Source organism: Thermobia domestica, chromosome 15 (assembly GCF_964235325.1).
Source record: "Thermobia domestica chromosome 15, izTheDome1.hap1.1, whole genome shotgun sequence".
Lineage (NCBI taxonomy): Eukaryota > Metazoa > Arthropoda > Insecta > Zygentoma > Lepismatidae > Thermobia > Thermobia domestica.
The window spans coordinates 407,452-432,095 of NC_137468.1; the positions used below are offsets into that span (position 1 = coordinate 407,452).

Genomic DNA, 24,644 nt, shown 5'->3' on the forward strand with positions numbered 1-24,644 from the left:
TTATTACTTTATCTTCTTTTGTTTTTGCTTGCGTCATCGTACAGTATATATTTCAAGATACATTTAGGAATCAAGTTAACACGCCAGTGTTCTGGTATATTCATTTTTTGAATATTTCACAAGCAGAAGTGCATTATGTGCATTTGTAGAAGTGGTGAAGATAATTGTAATTTAGTGCAGTTTAAATACAAATTTCAACACATCTTTATTCATTCAATCCAATCAGCGTGTATGGTAAATAAAACAATATTTCTGCACAAGCAGCAGATGCATTGAATGAATAAAGATGTGTTGAACACATCTTGGGCCAGAAGGCCGGGATAATTTAGTGGAAAAAACTGCGTTATAGGATCAGTTTCAGTCGCAAATTAGATGACTTGTCAGCCTTTATTCATAGTGCAACCCAATAGTGGAAGTGTATTGTGTTCCCATCGAGGTTTCAAAGTAAAACAATTTGTTAAATTATTTAATTTCAGAGCATCAAAGAATTGGGAAGAGTTTACTTTTACTACATTTACGCAGCAATAGGCAGCGGCTACAAACATTCTTGTTTTGTGAGAATAGCAAGCAAGGGAACCTCCTTTCATTCAACCAGCGCAGCAGTTGTGATGTGTGAGATAGAAAGCAGCTATTCTTCTCCCTCCTGCTTTGTTTATCAACAATTTTAAAATAGTATCACGTGCAACAGCTGATTTGATTTATACTGATTTTAAAAAACAAAATAATGTTTAGGATGCAACGTACAAAGTTTGTGTTATCTTCAAGTCTACCTGTACGGCATGTTCAAGTTAATGTTAGTTAATAGTGTGAAGTAACGAATAATTGTAATTTGTTAAATTCAATTTTTATTATTTCATCAGACTATGCTCTATTTCCAATTAAATTTCAACAAGTATCATTGAACTCCATGAAGACAAAACTTTTACTCATTAGGAAAAGCTTGTGTTGTATGAATGAGCATGTATTTCATCATTACGAAAAGATACCAATAAACACAAGACTGGTTTCTCTTCCTTGTACTCGTGCATTACCCTCAGCCTAGCCTGATGCTCTCTAGTTCATTGTTCACAAAGGTCATTGTTTTCTGTCGAATAAAACCACGGAGGACACGTTCACACAGGGTATTTGCCACAAGGTTTGGATAGGTGCAGGATCGTCGTGAGAAGCACATCGCATCATTGTAGAACAACCAATTCCATGTCTTGGGAATACCATTCTGTAGGTTCATCGCCACAGCTTGAGTTAGCACCTGACTAGTGGAATGGATATGAAAGAGAACATCGTTAAAGACACACCGTGACAAGATAATTTGGCACCCCTAGCAGTTCAACAGGATCCAGGTTCATCCAGGTTCCTCCAGTGCATCCAGGTTCCTCCAGGAAAACCATTCGTCAACCCAGATGACCAGGACATCAGACTCGTCGGAACTATTAGGCTAGTACTCATCCTTTGTTTCATAGTTTAAACCTTGCTCTCTCTCTCACCTTTCTCCCAACTAGTCATTCTCACACAATTGAAATATTTTATTTAAATTTAACCATAACTTTTACAGTTAAGTACCGTCTTGAGGATCAGTTTCAACCCCAGTTGTCACATTCATTTTAAGAGTATTTAGAGATTGTTCTGAACTACAAACTGATGGAACATCACGGCACAATAGTTAAATTACGATTCACGAGCTATCTGTTAGTATATTTGAGTCTAGCAAGCAGCTCAAAATTTGTACTAGCATGAATGTATGAATTACACTTGCATTACACAAAACAAGATAACAGGGTTGCCAACTCCAAGTTAAAATTTACTGAGTGTGTAAATATATTTTGGTTCATTTGCATTCTATTATTTTGTTTAATTGTAAGAGCCGCGTCATCATGACTGAACTATGTAAACTTGTAAAACAAAGGCTAATTAACAAGAATATACTCGTTTGTCAATCAATTTGAGTCAAAAACATAGTATTGAACAGCTGAAAACTATGTGGTCTATATTAGGGGTTATTTTTAGATGACATTGGGTTACAATCAGATGTTAGTAAAGAGGAAGATGCGCTTGCAGCAATTGAAGAAACTTATTTTGACGTAAAATCTCGCATGCAAGCTATCATTAATGCTCATAATGCATTTATAGAACCTAAGGATCCGAAACGTGATTCACGTATCACATCCAGTGTTAACTTACCGACTATTGATTTACCAGTGTTTCACGGTGTTTACACAAAGTGGATATCATTTAGGGACACTTTTCTTTCATTAATTCTGATATATCCGATATTCAGAAGCAACTCGGCGTTAACGTTCTTCATCAGATCCGAACACAATCTCAGCCAACAACTTCGGCGTTTCTGAGAATTGGAAGAATTCCATACGAAGTTATTGTCCCCTGAAGAAGTAGCCTGTGAACAGCATTTTAAGAATAACACTACTCGTGATTTAAGTGGACGTTATGTGGGTAGTCTGCTATTGAAGAAAGACAAGTTCACCCTTGGTGATTCATTGCAGATAGCTCTCATACGGTTTCGTCAACTTGAACGCAAACTGAATTGTGAGTCTCAACTGAAACTAGACTGCATCGCCTTTATGGATGAGTATGAACAATTAAGACATATGCATCTCATTGGTACGTTAAGTGAAATGGCTAAGGACAGTGTAGTTAAGTACTTCATACCTCATCATTGTGTATTTAAGGATTCAAGCACAACTAAATTAAATGCTGTATTTGATGGATCTTGCCTCTCTACAAGTGGAGAATCGTTAAATAGCATCCAAATGGTAGATCCTACAGTACAAGAAGATTTGGTATCCATTGTACTTCAATTTCGTACTCATCAAGTGGCTCTTGTTGATGGTATTGCTAAAATGTATCGGCTATGCATCCAAGGCATCAATCTCTACAATCCATTTGATGGAGGAAATTAATCATGATCCTATATTAGTTTACATTCTTGATACAGTAATATACGGATTATCTTCAAGTTCGTTTCTTGCCACAAGATGCTTGCCGCAGTTGCAAAAGATGAAGCAATTAACTTTCCCAGTGCTTTTGAAGCACTAGAACGTGATTTTTATATTGATAATTATGTAGGCGGATCTGATAGTGTTCAAGATGAACTTCAGATGTAGATTGACTTGACAAGGTTACTACAAAAAGGAGAGTTTGTTTTGAGAAAATGGTGCTCCAATAACGTCACAGTGTTAAACCTCATTCCTAAAACGTTAAAGGAAACTTATTCACTTTCACACGAAAGGAATCAAGACGTTAGGAATTTCACGGAATCCCAATTTTGACACATTTTTCATTAATGTTAACTTGGCTAATATAAATGAAAATCGTTCATCTCGACAGACTACGAAACGCAGTGTTGCCAGTATCATTGCAAGAATATTTGAGCTTCCTGGATGGTTGCCTCCAGAAGTGATTAAGTATAAATTATTTCTTCCGCAGTTGTAAACATAGCAACTTCTTCCCATGGTATTAACTTACTAGTGGAAGAAACTTTACTCTCAACTGCCATTGCTCAGTGAAAAGACTAGAATTACGTGGTGCAGTTCTTCTTGCGAAAGTTATAAACAAAACATTAGCAACATTGAGACTAACAGTATCTAGCATTCATCTCTAAATAAATTCTAAAATAGTTTTAGCTTGGCTCGCATTGCCAGCCCATCGTTACAAACCGTGTATCACAGATTCAGGAACTAGCATATACAAGCGATTGGAAACATATTCTATCGCAAGATAATCCCGCAGATCTCATTTCAAGAGAAATCGTTTCTAAAGACGTTCAGCAGAATCAAATTTAGTGGCATGCAGCAAGTTACTCATTGGCCTTCTTCATTGCCAGACGTCACTCAGGATTTTGAAAATATTCCAGAAGAAGATCATAAATCATTTACTAATACAATACTGTCTCAAATTCAATCTGAAGAAATTCTCTTATGATTTTCAAAACTCGCTCGACTATTAAGTCATAGCATTATGTAAAAGGTTTATGCATAACGCAAGAAATCCTAAAAGCAAACATTGTAGACCACTTTTAAGGTCTGATATTCAAGACGATACACAGACCACGGATGACAGCAATCATACTCTTCACAAGATATCAAGAATCTTCAACGTGAACAAGTTTGTACGCACAGTTCGTTGCGAACATTGCACCTTTTTTTTTTTTTTTTTTTTTTTTGATAAGGAAAATATTGTTCGAGTAAGCGGTAGATTAGAAAATAATGATCTTGACTTCAATAATAAGCATAAAATAGTTTTACATCCCAAAAGATATTTCACTCGTCTTTTAATTGAACATGAGCATAGAAGATTAATGCACGCTGCTCCTCAATTGCTCATGTCTTCAATTCGAAAAAGATATTGAATACCTAAAATCATGTAATACATCATTACAATACAACCGTTTTGAGTTCTTAGTAGCACAATTAATGGGACAATTACCATACACAAAAGTTAGTCCAAGGCGTTGATTATGCTCGAACTTTCCACATTAAATTGGGTTCTTGAAGAAGCAAGAACACAAAATGGTATGTCGCTGTTTTCACATGTTTGTCTATAAGAGCCATTCATTTGGAATCAGTTACCGATTTCACATGACCATGGCTTTTATAGCGGCTCTTCGTCGATTCACATCCAGAAGAGGAAAAGTGCTTGACCATCACCAGTGACAATGGCATTACATTTCAGAGAGCAAAAAATAAGCTCAGAGAATTATACATTATATTCCAAGAATTCAACAAAAGGTATCAGAAATTTGCAGAAGAAAATTTCGAATGGAAGTTTTCACCTCCATGTGGCTCTTCATTTGGTGGATTATGGGAGAGTGCTGTCAAATCTATGAAGTATCACCTTCGAAGAGTAGCTGGCAATGCCGTATTGACATACGAAGAATTCTTGACGCTTCTCTTTCAGATAGAAGCTTGTCTTAATTCTCGCCCTCTCATAGCTTTAACAGATTCGTATGAGACTCAGGTTATCTTTTACTCCTGGTCATTCTTTTATTAGTGGTCCTATTACGTCTTTTCCTGAATCAAGTTTAACTAGTGATGAACATCGCTTAAGTTATTGGCAACGAATCAAGAGGTACCAACAGTGTATTTGGAAGAAATTATCACAAGACTATCTTCATAGTTTACAGCAGCGTCAAAAATAGACATCACTTCTACCCAATATTAAGCCTAGAACTATGGTGCTGTTGAAAGAAAATAATTTACCTTCACTTTCTTGGAAGTTAGGAATTGTCAAAGAAGTATTTCCAGGCAAGGATGGATTAGTGCGTGTAGTGTTAGTTCGTACATACTGGGACTTATAAGAGGTCATTATCAAAGTTAGTTTCTCTTCCGAGTGAAAAAACGGAAGTTATTTTGTTTATAATTCATGCTTCGTATTCCAAAGGGGGACTATGTTTGATAATCATTTAATGTTTTCTATATTTCATTTTATTGCATTTTTATGTTCTTTTGTTTCCGCCTGCGTCATCGTACAATTTTTGTCCGATAGATGGCAGTAGTGTTCGTCATGTCGAACATGAACTACCTGATGTAGTTCTTTCCGTGTGCTTGTTTTTTATACTCAAAACAGTAGTGTCCAGCATATATTTCACGATACATTTAACTATAGCAATCAACACGTCAGTGTGGCTAGTTTTGTGAATATTTCAAAAGCAGAAGTTAGTTTTATGTACATTTGTAGAAGTGGTGAGGATACTTGTAATTTAGTGCAATTTAAATACAAATTTCAACAGATAAAATTGCTGTAATTCGTTTACGCCGCAATTCTTATTACCAGTCTTTCGGAGATGACAAGTATTTTTCACTATTTACGTTATATAATTAGCCTTCAGATCAAAATAAAGTATGAGCTGTTCCTTCAAATTTATCTGAATTAAATCTCTCTTCTATTTTAAGATATGTAAAATATTTTAGTCATCTGGTAAACATATCGCCTTTAACCCTTTTATAATACCTAAATTCAGGGCTAGTCGCTTGATGGGATTTACTTGATAGCGTCCCATTTAGGATCTAAACTATGTGAAACGTGGATCTGCAGCTTCGAGTGGAACACAAAACACATGAACTCTCACAATGATTGGAAATATGAAAAACTAAATGGTAATTCGCCTTGCAAAATATCTGTGTAACCAAAATAACGCAGATATTATCAAATAAGGTTTTGTTATATTTTATAAAACGTATCATCTCCTCCCTCCAGCACATAACATCTTTATTCTTAAATGAATTTTGCCCCAGTTCCTCTTTTGGTATCATGGATTCAGTTCCTTCTTCCAACAAGATATATTACTTGCATTTCTGAGGAAACTTTAGTAGAAATGCGGTCACTAGTTAAGTAACTTACTAGTCAAAACTTAATACCTATCGAGTACGCATTGACGACTGGACGGGTTTAGGTCCTTACGTCAACCTGCCTGTTATTTTGCACGGATTTATATACGGATTACTATTAAATACAAATTATGTAAACTTGCATTTGATAAACAAAGCTATTTCAAAGTTATGAATAAATTTTTAAAAATTATACTACAAAAGCTGAAATATCCAAACTGGAAGCATTTGAAATGTGGTGTTGGAGGAGAATGCTGCTCATATCATGGACAAAGCAAAATGAATGAAGATATACTTAAGGAAGCTAGTGAAGGATGACATTAAGATAACATGAAAAAGAAGAAACAGCTTGGTCATCTTAATTGGCACTCCGATTGGATCGCCGTGTTGACAGAGGGAATGGCAGAAGAAACATCAGAAAGAGGAAGACAAAGGATAGAATATCCAGATGCAGTTACGAAGAAGAAACCTTATCAAAGTATAAACAGCTCTCCCCAGGGAGAGAAAAGTTTCAAAACTGCCGTGTTGCCCTCCAGTCTATGGTTGAGGTGAGAAAGAAGATATTATCAAACGTATATTTACATCTACATGTAAGATAATATGATTATCGAGTGGATCTATTCAACACACTACAACGACGATTTAGATATGCCTCCCGAAATAAATTATACTCAAGAGAAAAGTTTAGAGCACGCAATAGTATATTTGATTTGCTGATTTGTTTTTATTAACGTTCGCTTTCAGTAAGAATCCTAAATACGATCATTTTTACAATTTAATATGAAGCAAATCTCTGCCGTTTTAAATTCGCTTTCCTATACAATTTAAATTTTCCGCATGTGTTTTATCAACTATATGATAACAAACCTTCTCAAAAATCATTTATTATTCTATATCTACGCACACGCACACTACAGATAATTACGTCTCTCTGGTGATATGCTGTTTCTGGAACTCACTAACATGCGCGATGTTCCTCATCACTGTGAATTAGCAAGTGTTTTGTCAAATTTGATTTTTGACAAAACCCTTTTCCACACACGTTGCAATTATGAGGTTTTTCACCTGTATGCGTTAACATGTGAATTTTCATATTTGATTTCTGGGTAAATACCTTTCCACACACCTGACACATATAAGGTTTCTGACCTGTATGTATTAACATGTGCTTTCTTAAACTTGTATTCTGAGTAAATCCTTTTCCACACTCTCTACAGGTAAAAGGTTTCTCATCTGTATGCGTTACCATATGTCTTGCCAAAATTGACCTTTGACTAAATCCTTTTCCACATTTCTGACATATATGATCTTTATTACCTGTATGTGTTACCATATGTCTTATCAAAGTTGATTTTCGGTTAAACCTCTTCTCACAGGCGTGGCACATATGCAGTTTTTCATCTGTATGTGTTAACATATGGTATGTCAAGCCTGATTTCTGAGCATATACCTTGCTACACACCTGACACATATAAGGTTTCTCACCTGTATGCGTTAGCGCGTGTTCTCGTAAGTTTGATATCCGAGCAAATGCTTTCCCACATTCCTGGCACGTATGATTTTTTTCACCTGTATGTATTAAATTGTGTCTTTCTAAATGTGATCTTCGAGGGAATTCTTTGTGGCAATCCCAGCAAATATGGGACTGTTTTATTCTACGAGAAAATATTTTCTTCTCTGGAACACGAGTATTTCGTTTTCTGAAAAAGAAAAAAAAAAACAAAAGGACGTATACATAAAGTCGCTACTGTAGTTTTTGTTGAATAGGTCGTGATTTAATTAAGACAGTCTATAATATTTTTCTATTCACGAAGTAAAAACTACGTAAGTAAATTTATCTGTAGTAAAATTATGTAACATTGTAACGAAATTCAACGATTTACAGTACAGAAAAAGCTAACGGGGAAAGGAAAACAAGAGACTTAGGGTACCACAAAATGTTACAGTAATAAGTTAGAAGGGTCTACTCGAATTGCTTTAATAACCTACTGTAATACTAATTAGATTATTAAAGATCAGAAACAAAAACACTAAAGAATATTAAGCTGCAAAAAAAAGTCACCATTATATTCCACGAATAGAAAATGATATATTAGTATGAATAGAATTCAAAAAGATGAAGCAATTAGAAAAGATGATCCACACATTGAAGTTACAATTAGAAAATAACACATAACAGGAGAAATGTAACCAAGTAGAATGGGAAATTAAAAAAACAAGAATAGAAAACCAATTATAGACAACAAAAAAGTATTCAACAATAGTTGTGAAATTTAGAACTTTTAACGTTATAATAGTTCTTGTTCTGGAGGTAAACAAGAAACATAGATTGAGGTTTAATGCGCACGTCAGCATCTAGGCAAAAACAGAGAATGGAAATATACAGTGGTCAGACTGTGAGGATAATTAATATTAGCATAAATTTTGGTTCCTACGCAAATTGACCGTAATTTTCCATTTCCAGGAAATAATATTATATCTTTAAATATGGATAATATAAATTTTCAGAGAAATTAGACATTTAATTACACTGAGTTACACTGAGAATTTTACGAGAAGTTTCAATTTACACGAAAAACGAGGTTTAGTTTGGGGAGTAAAGGATTTTTATCGAAAGTTCGACAATAAAGCTTGGAATCCCAACTAATTTGTATTTCTATTGAGGACTGTGTCCTTTTATCTCCTTGGCAGCAGTCTCAGCGTATACATACCAGTGTATTTGTAAGGCTTATTAAAAAGAAAGTGTCTAGTGATAATGCTACCAAAATGATATCGTTAATATTGAGATTTTGATTTGCTCTCCTAAAAAATGGTTTTCGATCTTATTTGTTTATTAAATTAAGAGGTGTACGACTAAAAGACTACAAATACTGAGAGTTTACGATATGAAGGATACTTTTTTTAACTTATTTTCTTTCAGCACAAATGAGAACAAATAAATAATAATTAACATTCATTTTCCTAAATTGGAATTGATAATAACTGAGAAAAAATGAATTTGTACCAAGTAATTAAACCTACATCAAATTGTAAAGTGTTTTGAGTTAATTTGTATATTTGAATCGAACTAAACTCACATTATTACCAAGAAGTGACTAGATGAAATAAAGGTGTCAGTCTGATTTCAAAAAAGCAACTCTTTCTTTAAAGGATCATATACGCACTGGAATAAATTGAAAGAGGGACTTGAAGGAATAACGTACTTGAAAAGGTGAAAAAATGAAATTCATTTTGGCCTAATTAGTTGGGATATTACATTCCGAAGAGATACAAATATTTTCTAAACATTCAAAACAACTCTGTACATTTTACTTCAAGGAACTGGAAGTATTCGTTTTTAAAGCCGATAGTTTGAAAAAAAAGAAAAACTAGATTATTACAACATTTGTATCACTAACCAGCTAATATTTCATATTGTATTCAATACGCCAGATTGAAGTTCATAATTATTGTTCATAATTGCTTAAACTTCGACTATTTGGAGAAATATGGACTATTCGTTTCCTGAATTTGATTACATATAGTTTTTTAGTGATATTTGAGAACTAAAAAATATGTTGAACTGAAAATTTTTCTTCATTGAGTTTTCATGAAGGTTTTCTTCATTTTTCTCCATTACAAATTAGTACTGCTTTAAACAGAAATTTAAGGGCCATATACTAGTTTGTCTGCATTATAGACGGAAAGCACTTTTGGAAAATCCTTAATATATGATTGGTTTTGGAATATTGCGATTGTCATTTGAGAGAAATTTCTGAGTTCTATTTATTTTGTTTTGTGATTTATTTTCTCACTATTCTGGAGACCTAACACAGCGAGTTACTTACAATGTTCCAGTTGAAAGTACCTAAATATGCGATAATAGAAAAGTTCTACATAAGCCAGGGTTGCTGTAATCAAATATTGGCGGTTGTGAAATCTCATGTAGCAAATTTTCGATTTTGTCATATATTTAGAAAAGCTGAGAATGTTTACACTAAGTTTAAAGTAATATAAATTCTTAGAACTGCAGCCATCTAAAATAAGCAACAAGGTTAACAACTTATAGCACCAGGGATTCAGTGAAATATTCTTAATTGAAAATTTAAATTATATTACACTACCACATAAAGTAGACAGATAAAATAAACTTAAACTTTCAGTAACGCGTTACACTAGAAGTTACGTAACTAACAAAGATCGCTGTCCATGCAGAAATACGAAACTTTAACAAACCACACTGTACTACTTTGAGGAATAAAAAAGTAGTCTCTTGCTTCTTACTTAATGGAATGAAGCATTCATTGTTAAACTAATAGACGGGACTCGACGTATTGAAATTTGTCTGATATATCAACCAAATAATGATATTATAAGTAAACTGAATGACGATTTAATATTTCCACCTGATATGCCTTATCCATTAGAAAAAACTACTTTTCTAGTTCTAGTTCCGTTTTCTAAATATACAGAAAATATATAGTGTAGATAAAAATTTTGTCAAATAATATATGTGTTGTATTGTTCTCAGCCAAAAATTTTGATCCTTCTTATTCTTATAAGTTGAATGTTTAAGAAAAATAAAATACACGGTTTAGTTAAGTAATACTTTGAAGTAACTTAAGTCAAAATTTGTATATGAATTAAAAATATAGCAACAGGTTTGGAAATCATTTGATAAGTTAAAATTGTTATTATAGTTCATAATAAATCTGACGTCCTTTGTCAAACAACACAAACATTTTAAGTATGCACAATAATGTCATACGTATATTGGAGTCAATAAACATGGCCATATGTTTCAACAATTTCATTATTAAAAAAGTTCCCTTCAAATGATTCATATGTATTCCTTAAGAGCAGTTTGGTATACTAGTTTTACACCACGGAGAAAGATACGCCATTATTTCTTTATTGAATAGAACTACATTCTTTTAATTACATTCTTTCATCATAGTCCCTTCAAAATAGTATAACAGCTAAAATGTGTGATATACGCGAACATTTCTTTCTGTTAACGTGTGTGCTTGTAAGTGAAAGGATAACATATGATTCGTGGAATGTTACACACTTTATAACATTTCTAATCTATTATTTAGTCATTACCAAAACGTACAAGAAAAATAATAATAAAATGATGTTAGTTATTTTACAGTCCTTTCCTTTCTCCTTTATCAGTCAACCTAATTAAGGAATCAATGGAATAGCTTAGATTAAGTGTACAATACTGAAATTATTAGAGAACTTGTAGCAAGAAATGAAACTTCTTCTCCCTTTTTTCTTTGCCGCTTCAGGTAATGAAACATGATCTAATAGCCTGTTACCTAATAGACTAGAAAAACGATAAAGAAAACTGAAAATAAACTGCACAAATTTTGATAGTTCATGATCCATAAAATGTCGAGTGTCAAATCCGGAATTCTACTTACATTAATTTACCTGTAAATATATTTTAAGGCGGGTGCGTAAAGTATTCCTGGTTGACCGATATTAGCGAAACTTCAGGAAAAGAAATCGGAAATGTATATCATTTTCGCATTTAATACTGTTATTTTAAATCAATCATATTGTATTGTTATTATTATACGTTGTAAAGTAATTTTATGTCAGGATGGAGATGGCATCTTAGTCGTTATAAAAACTTTGTCTGTTTCTTCATTTCTTCTTTAATCACAATGTCATGTTAGGGCGTGTCGATTTTTTCAATTTTTAAATTCCTAAAATGAGGGGTGCTAAAAAGTTGAGACCAGGCCTTGTATTTCGAAGCACATATTTACTAATTAGATATAATGTTTTGCTAGGTAAATTTTAGTGCAAAAGTTTTGTCATTTTCGTGCTCTTTTTACAAATTTACTTTTGTTGTTTATAGATGGCGCCAGATATTTCATTGATAGAGCAGAAATACAGAATTGCTTCTTGAGATTAGTCTTATCTGTTTGCACCTTTTTGAGTTACAGTTTTAATATTGTGTCAAATTTATATTCTACAATCATTAAATTCGATATAATGCTTTCAATTTTCTTGCACAGGTGCCAACGTGTTCAGTTATTATGAAAGCTTCAGTGATATGAAGTTATGAGCATCAAATCAGAGAGTTTTAGACGATTGCACATCCGTTTTGTGTTAGTGATTGTGCCTTAAGTGTCTGAACTTTTCAATTAGTCTTAATGTTAACATCATGGTTTCTTTACAATGACTTCTAAGACGAAAACAATATGTAATACATTTACGCTTATGAGTAATTTGATTGGAACCCGCAGAGAATTGTTACTCTCTGAACTTCCAACATTACGTGATGTTCTCAGGTGTGGTTTACTGATAAGGGAGCAAACTATTCTACAACCGAAACTATTCCTTAGCCCGTCTTGCCAAAGACATTTACCCCCAAATGCTTGAGAAGTGGAGAAGAGCAAACAATTTTTTCGTTGTCCCAGCGATAAATTCACGAGTTACCATTTTAAATAAGACCCAGAAAAGTTGGGTGCATGCAAGGAACATTTCTCTTGGGAGAGGAAAGTTAGATGTGAAAGAGATCTTTGTTTCAAGATTTGACATTCTCAATTTTAAGTGTAGAACGGTTTTGTGCTCTGAACTAAGTTGATCCAAACGTGCTGGTTGCAGAAAAGAAATACACATTTACTGTACCTGTCCCAAAGAGGTGAAAATCCCTGTGAAAGAACTTATTTTCATTAAAGGACAACGGGAAAATACTGGCTTTATTGGACCATATCAGATTGGTTTACCAGTGTACTTGAGGAGACAACGCTTAGAAGAGCAAACGAGACGATTTAGTAAATATGGAGATAGAAGTAAAGGAAACATTTCAACAGTACAAAATGAAATCTCTGAGAGTGAAAACTGAGAAACAAACAACTGAAACACAAAATAAAGATGATGGAAATTATGAAAACAAATTGCAAAATTCAAGCACACTTTCCACTATGAAGAAAACAAAATATGATACTTTACAAATACGTAATGTTGCCATGCAGAGCGTTAGGTATGGTGTCGGCTTTGCGTGCCACAGCTGCCATATCTACTGCGGCCCTTATGGACGCTGGCTTGATCACCGACAAAAACCAAAGACTTGTGATTGATAGCAATAAAGTGAAGAGAACACAAGAAAAAATAATGAAATCCATGGGTCAAGAATTTGATGAGTTTTGTCTGCAAGGTAAAATCGACTGCATCTTCTTTGAGGGCCGTGAAGATATTACAAACGTTATGCTGGTAGCAGAAAATTCAAATCACCAGTTCCCGGGATTATAAGACAACTACAGTATTCTGTTTGCAGCGAGCCAGGTGGACGCTACCTTTATCATTTCACTCCTCAGACAGATTATGATAATAAAAAACAAGCTGAAATTATTGCTGATAATCTTGTAGACTTTACGAAGGAAAAAGGCATTGATAAATCTCACAAGCAATTGGAGGTGATTCTACTAACGTCAACACTGGTTGGGAAGGTGGTACTATGCATTGAGTAGAAGTAAAACTCGGTCGTAAGTTAAATTGTTGAAGTGTGTGCTCTTCACACCAACGAGTTACCTTTGCGACACTTAATCACAACATTGGATGGCAGAACTTTGTCGAACAATCAGTGGAAAGGTATTACTGATAATATGCTAGACGCAATTACTGAACTTGAAATCGATCCTTCATTCCAAAAAATCCCCAATTGGAGACCTCTTAATGCGCTGAATGAAAATATTGTAAAAGATTTATACACAGATCAAGCATATGGATATAGGATTACACAGGCCATTCACTCTGGAAAATTTCCGCGGAATATGGCGTTGCTTGAAATTGGTCCAGTCAGTCATTCAAGATGGTTGACCATGGCACATAGACTGTCATTTGTGAGTTTCTAAACATAGACTTAATGGCAAAGATCTCATAAACCTTGGGCGGATAATGGAAGAGGCAGCAGGAAAAGTCTATACATATGAGAAACGTGAGGGGTACAATAGTTCAAGAAGCAAGTCAACAGATGATGTTCAAAAATGAATCAAAACAGGACTTAGAAAAACTTGTTTCGTGAATAACCTGTGCTTTAATAGTATTGCTTAATTATTACTGTTTCTTGAATACATTTGTATGAAGTAAAACACGGGCAACTTTATCACAAAATGTAACACAAATGTAGCATATATATAGTAATAGTATAGTAGCAAGTAAGAAGTGTATGAACTGTATGATGCAGCACTTACAAAATAATTCATTACGATTGAAAATAAGTAGTTTGCCAATGTGGTATTTTAAAAATCAATGAAAAATGCGTTTCTTAAGATTCGTAACAGAAGATACACATTTCAAATATGGAGAATGTTACGTGTTTTTACTGCAACAATTATAAAATATAATAGTTCGTAATCAAAATAATGCTTTTTTTCTGTTCTTGGTAACTCCAATGCAATCTAAATACAATATTCCAATACGTAAGTCTATGTGTACAGAAATTTTACTGAGTGCTTTTTTCAAAATATTGGTTATATACTTTTTCTTATTGTACCTGTAGCTTTATCAATATGTTTGGTGATTAGTAAATTGTTTTACGGGAAAATAATTTATTATAGCATCGCATGGCATTTTCGAAAATATTTCAGTATGAAATTCCGAAAACTGCTCTTGTGCCAAATTCAAATCGATTTACCTAGCTGGAATTTAATCACAAAACTAAGTGTGGATTTGAACATCTCATACCTAAAAAAACCATCCTTTTAAGACCCTCATCATGAAAAATTGCAAAAAGTATATTTCACCCCCAAAATGACACGCCCTAATGTCATGTCTGAATGAATTTTCGTGTTATTTCGTTTCGTAGATATTAGAAAACGATATTGATTTATCATCACTGATATTTAATTTATTCAAGTTTTCATTAAAAAATCGATAAATGGTGAAGACATATAATTCGACTGAAAATCGAATTTGCGACCGAATGTGTTGAATATAGGAAACAAATTAAATAGCTTTAAATTTTTTTGGAAAGAGTTAAACTTTTGTTAAAAACATATATGATAATGAAAATATCATAAATGACCACCTTAAGTAAACAACATGACTACCAAAACAGAACAATATGGGTAAAAATCAAAACCAAGCTTCTACATGAAGAATCATAATGGTAAAAAATATGGGAGCATATAGTCTTAACACTCGAATTTAAACTTTTTTATTTGTCATACCTTTTAATGTTATTTGCCATACTGTCTGGCTTGTCATCCGTATGGCTTGTGTGCTGCTTGCAAACATCATTTGATACTATATTTAATGGATAATGGCGTTTAAAAGGCATTAAACAGTAGGAGCCAGCGTTTCAATTTCTTTATGCACAGAACTCACATGTTGCTTCACCTGAACTTAATACTTCACTACCAAATATTTCATCATCTATATATGAAACAAGAACACGGATGAGATCGTAGACATGTAAGTGAAACGCTATCAATTCATTTTTGTAGATGAACAAAAGCATGTCACTATCTAAACTGATTCAGAGTTGGTCAGTTTCTTTTCACAGCATACAATTACAAACAATTTATTTTGTTGATCAATTGCTCAAATTCTTTCTGATGTTAGAAGTTGAAACTTTTTTCGTAAAAAATTAATTTCCATTTTCTACAAGATATGTTATAGAAGAGTTGTTCATATATTTTCCGTAAGTAGTAGGAATAATTTTAAGTTGAAACTTTGACAGAGATTACATGTTTGGTTCCGCTTTAATCATAAGCAGAAAGTACTCATGTTATTCAATAATTCTTGATTAAATATTTGTTACTAAGTAAATGTATTTCAGATTTGTTCTTTAATAATAAAAAACTATCCTGAAGAGATATTCTTAACTTCTATGGCACACAAGAATATTAAATGTTCCGAACTGAAAAAATGCTCTATAAAAACTATTTTCAGTAAATGATAGTTCGTTTCAAAATTAGAATGGTATACAGAAAAACACTTTACGTATAAAATCTACTAGAATAACTTTAGTAAAATGATAAAATACTTTTCTTTGATGATCTAGTTTTCAACATTAATTTGCTGGAAAAATTATTTTCTCCTAAAAGTGAATACACATTAAATGATTTTAATAAAAATGATTTACTAGAGTAGTAAAAATTAGCAACTGGTATTGATTTCTAATTTTTTCTAACACGTACAATATCGGTAAAAACTAGAAACTTGTCAAATATTTTAGTATGTTAGTGAATTCCATTTCATGTATTGAAAAACATAAGTATTCAGCAACAAGTGTGTTTTAAACTTGAAATTTCTTTAAGAAGTGAAACGAAATTTTTTTTTTTTTTACTCAAGGAATAACTATCTGCAACGAATTTTATTTCAAGAACAATTTATATTTATATTTTTGTTTCTTAAAAACACTTCCTGGAGAACTCTCGCTTATGAATCAGCAAAAAATGAAAAAGTTGTTTCATTAATCCACAAATGATCGAAAACCAAGGAACGGTTTCAAGGGAACTCCTTCAATATTGTCTACAAATAAGATGTCGCGATGTCGTACAGCAAGATTTTAGTGTGTGCGAACTTAACTCACCAAAGCGCTGAGCAAAATTATCTTCGTGATTGCTGAAAGAAAATGTCATTGACTAAAGTAAATATTAGAAAAAGTCAACGATTGTTGTGTCAATCCATTGTTCTTTAGGTAATTTTAGATTAGTCAATAGTATCTGAGAAATCAATATTGCCATTACATAACCGAAATCGAGAAAAAGTTTAAGTTTGAGAAAAGGTCATTTTTTAGCCAATCAGACTGACAAATTTGCTATCATTCGATGCGAAGAATTGTTACTTTTAGATAAACAGACTAAAAACACCTTTCTTGATTTTAGTCCATTATAAAAATTGCACATTTTGAAAGACCATCAGTTGTAGTATGTCAGCGAGAAGCAGACAATAGCAGGAAACAAAAGTGATGTCACGCAATAAGCAAAAAATTTTAACAAAATCGACCCATTTACAATCAATTAGTAAAAAAGGCATGTCGAAGGGCACAACAGAGATTACGCTTATAGCTATTGCAAAAGCTTTAAAAGTATCTACGAACTTGTCAGAAATTTAAAAAAAAATGAAATGAAATTTTTAGTTTTACGTCCTACGATTATGCCGGCTAGGCTAAAGGAGACGGTAATGATAAGAAATGAACGAAATGGTAGAATTAAAAAGTGGGGGAAACGGGAGAACCCCGAGAAAACTCACGCACATGGAGTTTGTCCACTACAAAGTTCACTTGGCGCGAACGGGGATCGAACCAGGGACCCCAAACACCAGAGGTGAACGCTCTACACTGAGCCAACGCGGGCCCATCAGAAATAAAGCATACAGCCTTGGATCAATACAATCTTTACCTTACCCATGCAAAGATATACGAGATTAAGATAAAATAAAGAGACATCCACAGGTCTAAAACACCTCTAACCTCCTAAGAAATAACACATCTAGCCCTGAACCAACACATCACATATCACAATATAAATAGCTATGAGCTATTCAAAATAAAGCACCAAAAGACTAACTACATCAATGTAAAAAAAACGAGCTTACATCAAAATAAATGGAACAGTTAATCCGTAAAATTAAAAAGGGATACGTTCACGCCATATCAAAAACATAATTAAGACACGTTCTGAATCTACCTTAACCCTCGGACAACTATGCTATTTTTTACTCTGGATTTCCAACAGGGGTAGAAGTGTATCCCAATACAAATTTTTGCAAATAGGAATATCCTTATTTGTGGAATCGATAATGTTGGTATGGTAGTATTCATTGGGTTGACATTTTTTAGGTTACCGAAACGGAAATTTGTTTATACGCTACAGAATTGTATTAATTTCGTAATATTTTTGTGACAGGAAAGGCTGCAATATTGCAACGATATATTGCAATACGCTCTAATATTACTTTTTTTTCATTCTATATTTCGTTGATCAAAAATCAAACAATAAAATACTTGAAACAAATATGGTATCATAGATACCAAGGGCGATACCAAATGTAACCCAGTGTAGTTTTAGCCACAAAACGTAAGTATATCACCATCCTATATAATATTGTCATTGAGGAAATAAGTTTCTTTACAGTACGACACACAATTTAAAGAACGCTAGTCAAGCAAAGGTGTCTAACATAAAATATATAGCCAAACATATACGTGGGAAACATTTGCACCCCCTTGGGTATCCGAGGGTTAAACTTAGACACACCCAGGACTAAGAACCAACCCGTGTAGGTGAAGCAGCTTCTTTATGGTTCCACAACCAGATTTTTTGTTTTATGCAATTTGAGTGTGTTATAACACACACCTTGCGAGATTTTAGTGGATGGTACTAACAATATCTCCGTAATTTTAAGGATCGGGAAAAACACTCCTGTCAACTTTTTGGCAATTAAAGATCTCTCCCAAATCTGAGGGAAAGAGGTAGACTTAAAAATTTTCAGGCAACTAAACACTTCTACAAAACTTTGGTCCGGGCAAAGGTGTCCCTCTAGCATAGGGGATCGTTACCATTACCACTGAAGTTTGAGATACCACGATTAAAATAACTGAGGCTCTAAACAAATTAATAAGGAATATAATACAGAATACAATAAAAAATACAGCGCTGAGTCAAGGACATTCAATAGATCAAATGTAGCATTTCTTAAAGTAGACTTTATATTTCGAAAATACTTTATTGTGCGTTTTCATAAAATTCCTTTGAATCAGTTATTGACAATTATAGAAAACAATGAAGTATAATGCAATGTAAACGTGAAAAGTTATTATGATTAATATTCATTATCATAAATGGTATCCAATTTTAATAGATCACAAAAATTAAATTATAATAGAAGCAAATTCTAAATTAATAGAAATAGCAAGAACGTTGGATGTCAATACCTTTACCTGGCTGATTGCCCGTAAAGAGTTACTAATATATATATAAATAAATAAATAAATAAATAAATAAAAACGAAGTTTATAAGATTGACATTAACATTCAACCAAATGCGTTCAGGGTTAAATAAAAATTAACATTACCTTCATTGAAATAAACGCAGCTTATTAAATATTGAAAATATATTTGTCGAACGTGGGTAAAATAACCTAATGAAGATAACATAAAAACAACTAAGGTCAAATTCCTTTTACATTAGTCAGAGTAAATTCGTGTTTTAATTAATATCATAATGTATGGATGACACTTTCACAAAACACTAGTTTAACGAATCACCATTAAGCACGCACTAAATATCCTTTTAAAAATAATTATAAATCTAATTTACAGTAAACAAGGAAACTTATTGTGAATACTAAAAACATTATATGAAGCAAAAATCTAAAGAAAGGCACGGGACATAAAATCGTACCTGATTTTCTCAGAATTACTGCCTATTTCCCGAAAATCGCTTCCTTGAATGCTCTCTTCAGTCTGATCGCCAACAATCCCAGACATGTCATTTGCTGATTCTGATTTTGCATTAAGTTCATCACTTTTTACATTGACACTGAAATTATGCTTGAAAGTTTCTTCAAATATGGACTCTTTTATTTCATTATTTCTTTCCGTTCCATTGTCTCCTTGTTCCTCACATTCTACATACGACAAACTACACACTGAAATAGGATCCACACATTCCAACCCAGTTTGCTTACTATTACATTGTTCTTCATTGCAATCTTCAGACTCGTTTTCTATTATCATCTCAACTTTAATCGAACAATCGGAATCCATTTAGTTAAACGAAGAGTTAGCTGTATCTTAACTTGAGATCTTCGCTACTCAGTGTTTGACACGAAAATTCTGAAAATATTAAAAAATATATATATATATATTACTCGTCATTATGTAACATTATATTCAAGGAAGTTTTAAATACATGTGAAAATTAAGGAAGCTTCGAAAATGCCTTTATCCACTAAAATACCCTAGAGAAACAAACTCTCGTTCAATCGTTGATAATATATTAAGTGCAAAGGCGCCAGCGAAGAGTGAACCACAGTATGTAATTCCATTGGTCCGGGCGAAAAGGTTTACTACAGCAGTAACTGATCGTCTAATGAGTAACGATTTACCACTGAAAATTTATAGGAGATGGCTGTGTACACGACTTCAGTCTAAAGAAAAGCCAAAGACTGAAACAAACGGTGGCAGACGAATCTGTTGAACTCATGAATCATTCGGGAAAGGAGTATATTGCGATTTCTGAACTGTCTGCTGAAGGAACCTTTTTTTTTTTTTTTTTTGTGAAGCCAAGTTTGAACCAGTTCTACCAACACCTGTTGTATGACTTTTGGTGACCTCTGGAAGGCACAGAGTTAGACATAGGGAGTTGACCTCATATAAACAATTTCCCGGAGGTCCTCAGCTACAACATATCCAAAAATCTCCCAAATCTGGCAGACGAGGAAATGCATACTGTTTGTACGGTGACCTCCGAAGGTCACAAGGTTGGTCATAGGAAGTTGGTCTCATATAAATAATTGACCAGGGGTCCTCAGCTACAACATATCCAAAACTCACCCAAATCGGACAGACGAGGAAATGCAATGTTCTTTCTACGGTATCCATTCTTGAAATTCATAGTTTCAAGAACAACGAATGGTGAAATCGAATTACGTGGGTTGTTCAAGAGATTCCCTAAGCTGTAAAATATTTATTTTTTAAGATACGTTTGTAAACTATTCATACATGGGTAGGTAGGGCCTTCCTCACTTCTCCACATAATCTCCATTGAGCTACCTGAGGAGAAGTTTTAAAATAATTATTAAATTTATTTGCAATTTCAGCAGGGTTTGTAATTCTTTTATTGTGAAAAATGACGTGATTCAAATTAGCAATATCACCATTATTTGTATGTACCGACTGGTAAATAATATTCCACATAGTTTTAATTTTATTTCTAGAATTATTAATCATTTTCGAATTATGCATTAGCTTAGCTGTCTTAAAAGCTATGTTTGCTTATACTTTTTAACGTAATTTCTGAATACATCAGAAACATTTGTATCATTAAGCAATTTAGCATACTTAATTAAATTTCGTTTGGAATTACGAATACCAGTTGTAATCCAACTTTTCTTAATTTTATTACATTTACTAATTGGCATGAGAGGAAAAGCTACATTAAAACAGTGCAAGTATGCATCTAAGAAGGAGTTAAATTTCTCGTCCATAGTGGAAGCTGAATAGATTCCATCCCATGTGTAAAGAGCCAACAAATAACAAAAGTAACTAATGTTACTCGGTGAAAATAGCCTGTTTTCAATTCTGGTAGTATTTTGCAACACCGGTAAGTTAGTTGATACAAGCGATAAGCTAACTAATTGCGCATCATGATCAGAATAACCTGGGTTGAATATTTCAAATTTGTGGTTACGACATTCTCTGGTTACTATTTCTTGATCAAGTGCTGATTTTCAAATCGGGTAGGTGTATTAACAATAGCTTTGATATTAAATGAAGTTAATAGGTTTTGTAAATCAGTTTTAACTTTAGTGTTAACCATCCAATTTATATTAATGTCATCACACAAAATGATAATACTATATCTTTTGCACAGATAGTTAAGAAGAAGTTCAAGATTTCTAAAAAATACCCGCAAGTTACCCGAATTAGACCTATAAATACTACATATACACACTTTATCAGTGAGACTTATTGCAACTACTTCAAAGTGAGGTTCCAGATTAAACATCGATACATCAATTTCATTAGCATTTACCTTGTTATGAACGAATATACAAACTCCTCCATGAATCAAGTTAACTCTTGAATAATGACTTACCAAATCAAAACCTTTTAATTTTACAGATTTAATATCAGTACAGCTTAACCAATGCTCCCTGATGCAAATAACATGTGCAGTTGATACATTCTCAAGTAACACATCCATAAAACCCAGCTTATTGCCAAGACCCTGCACATTGTGATGAAATACTTTAAGCTTATTTAGTTTACAGTGTTTCACTGTATTGATATCTGTGCCGGGTTTTAGGTTTCCAAGGTTATTCTTGTGTTTAACGGTAAAAAATGTTCGTTTCCTACTTTAGTTTCCTTCGTATGTACCAATGCATCCCAGTACAACGGTATTTCAATGTTATCTTTACTACACCCCTTTTCTCACACACAGCCTTTATTATTTCAGCACAAACCTATTTCTTACCAAACCTATTTAGGTGTAGTTCACGTGAAGTGTGCAATTTCCTATCTAGCATACTCATGTCCACAACACAAACGTTTTTGAAGTGTTTTGCTAGTTTATATACTTCTTTGTTCACACGTTCCACTTTTTTATTCACATGACCACCTGGCAAAATCATATCTATGTGGCACTGTAAACACTATAACCTTTGTATGTAATAAGGCCTGTAATCGCTGTTTTAGGCATAGTAAAAATGCACTTGCTTGATTTTATGAGATATCATTAGTATCCGCTAAACATTAGTACTCGACAAGATCATTATGACCCATTCCTACCGATTCCGAAATAATTCCTTCACTAACCTTATTAAAAGTTTCAATAGGATTTACAGCACTTATCACTTCGCAGTTACTGGAGTTGTTGAGATATACCTCTATACTTCTTCCATGACTATCCGCATACAAACGTAATTTTCTTGTCTGTTTCCTTTTACTGTACGTCAGAAGCTGACCCTTTTCCTTTACACTAAATTATCAGAAATTGCGTTATTTTGTCACTTTCTTTGTATTTATCAATTTCCTCACTGAGGACATCAAATCTGTTTTCCACTAATATATCCGCATCTATTTTATTTCCGGTCGTGATTTTCTTCGAACTATACTTATTTGTATTTTTCTTGACGCTTCACTTCCTCATATGTTTCGAAACCTTCACCTCGCAATGCACATTTTAATACCGGGAAAAGATGGATGTCACTCGGCACTAAATCGGGCTGTATGGAGAGCGGGGCACCAATTCTTTAATTTTGTCTTGTTTGCGCTGCTGAGGGAGGCGGGTGTTATCGTCAAGCAGAAAATCACCAGTTGAGAGCAGACCAAGTCCCTCATGTCGAATTTCGTTTTTCTGTTTAAACAATGTTTCAAAATACTGGTCAATATTCAACATGTAGGCAGAAGAAAAGTAGGTAAAAAGTTCTTGATTACTGAAAAGCGTGAAAATAAGGAAACTTTTCGTTGAGAAATTCGAAAAAAAAATGCGAAAGATAGGCGCAGGTAGTAACAGACGGTGGGAACATATTAAACTTTGAATACAGCAGGTTGGTTTCTGTCACCACGGCATGCGCGTCCTCAGGTTGCGGATCGAGAAGACCTCCGGATATAGAGGTTAGCTGCAAATATACTGAAGAAGCAGTCACGAACAGACAAGTGGTCCTCCACCTTGGGGGTTTGGATGAGGCTAACAACCTCATACTGTATAAAAAAAAAAGCACTTGTTCATAAATATTTACAGAAGCCTCGGATCAGGACTGATAACTTGACACGACGACCTCAGCAAATGAAAATAAACATGAGATTTAAAACATCGAATATTAGAAGTCTTTATCCGGCAGGCGCGTTAAAATCAGTAACGAATGAGTTAGAGAAATACAGGATGGACCTAGTAGAGTTCAGGAAGTTAGGTGGGAAGGAAATGGAACTTGAATTCTGGAAAGTTCACGTTCTTTTACTGAGGAGGAAATAAAAATCACCAATTAGGAACAGGGTTTTTCGTTCACAAACGAATATCAGCAATTAAGCGGGTTGAATTTGTTAATGATTGACTTTCTTTTATTACTCTTAAGGGTCGGTGGTACGATATTATTGTTTTAAAAGTACATGTTCCAACAGAAGATAAGGATGAAGATATAAAAGACGCTCTTTACGAAGAAGTGGAACGGATATTAGACCAACTCCCGCAAAATCATATGAAATTATATTAGGGGATTTCAATGCGAACGTAGGACGAGAGGATATTTTCAAACCGATTATAGGGAACGAAAATCTGCATAAGGAAAATAATGTAGAGGTCTGCACGGGCTCGGGCCTAGAAAGCATACATCACTTCGGGCCCGAGTCGTGAATCTTTAAATATATAGCCATATTTCACGGGCCTAAATTTTTAAATACAGTGTACAACGATATATTTTCACCGTTCTTTCTGGATAACTTTTAAAGCACAACTGCAAAATTAAATATTTAATTGCTGTAAATAAAAATACAATTTTGCGTTAATTATTAAGTTTCTGAAATTCGGGCTTGTTTTCGGTGTCATTTGATTATCACACGAACTCGGGCCGAACTCAGGCCTAAATGCTAAAACATTTCGGACTCGAGTCGGGTCTTACATTGTAAATTCACG

General features: G+C 33.6%; 1 protein-coding gene across 4 annotated transcripts in view; it reads right to left on the minus strand.

Annotated features, from left to right (window-relative positions):
• Positions 1-705: 705 nt before the first annotated feature.
• The window catches only part of LOC145672020 (uncharacterized), a 39,911-nt gene continuing 15,972 nt past the window's right edge, over positions 706-24,644 (minus strand). For all 4 annotated transcript variants that reach the window (XM_081741204.1, XM_081741205.1, XM_081741208.1 and 1 more), the window contains exons 2-3: positions 19,692-20,125; positions 706-8,041 (exon numbers count right to left, since the gene is read on the minus strand). In XM_081741204.1, coding sequence (XP_081597330.1) covers positions 7,300-8,041; positions 19,692-20,056 — 1,107 coding nt within the window. In that variant the 5' untranslated portion in view covers positions 20,057-20,125 and the 3' untranslated portion in view covers positions 706-7,299. The remainder of the gene's footprint in view (positions 8,042-19,691; positions 20,126-24,644) is intronic.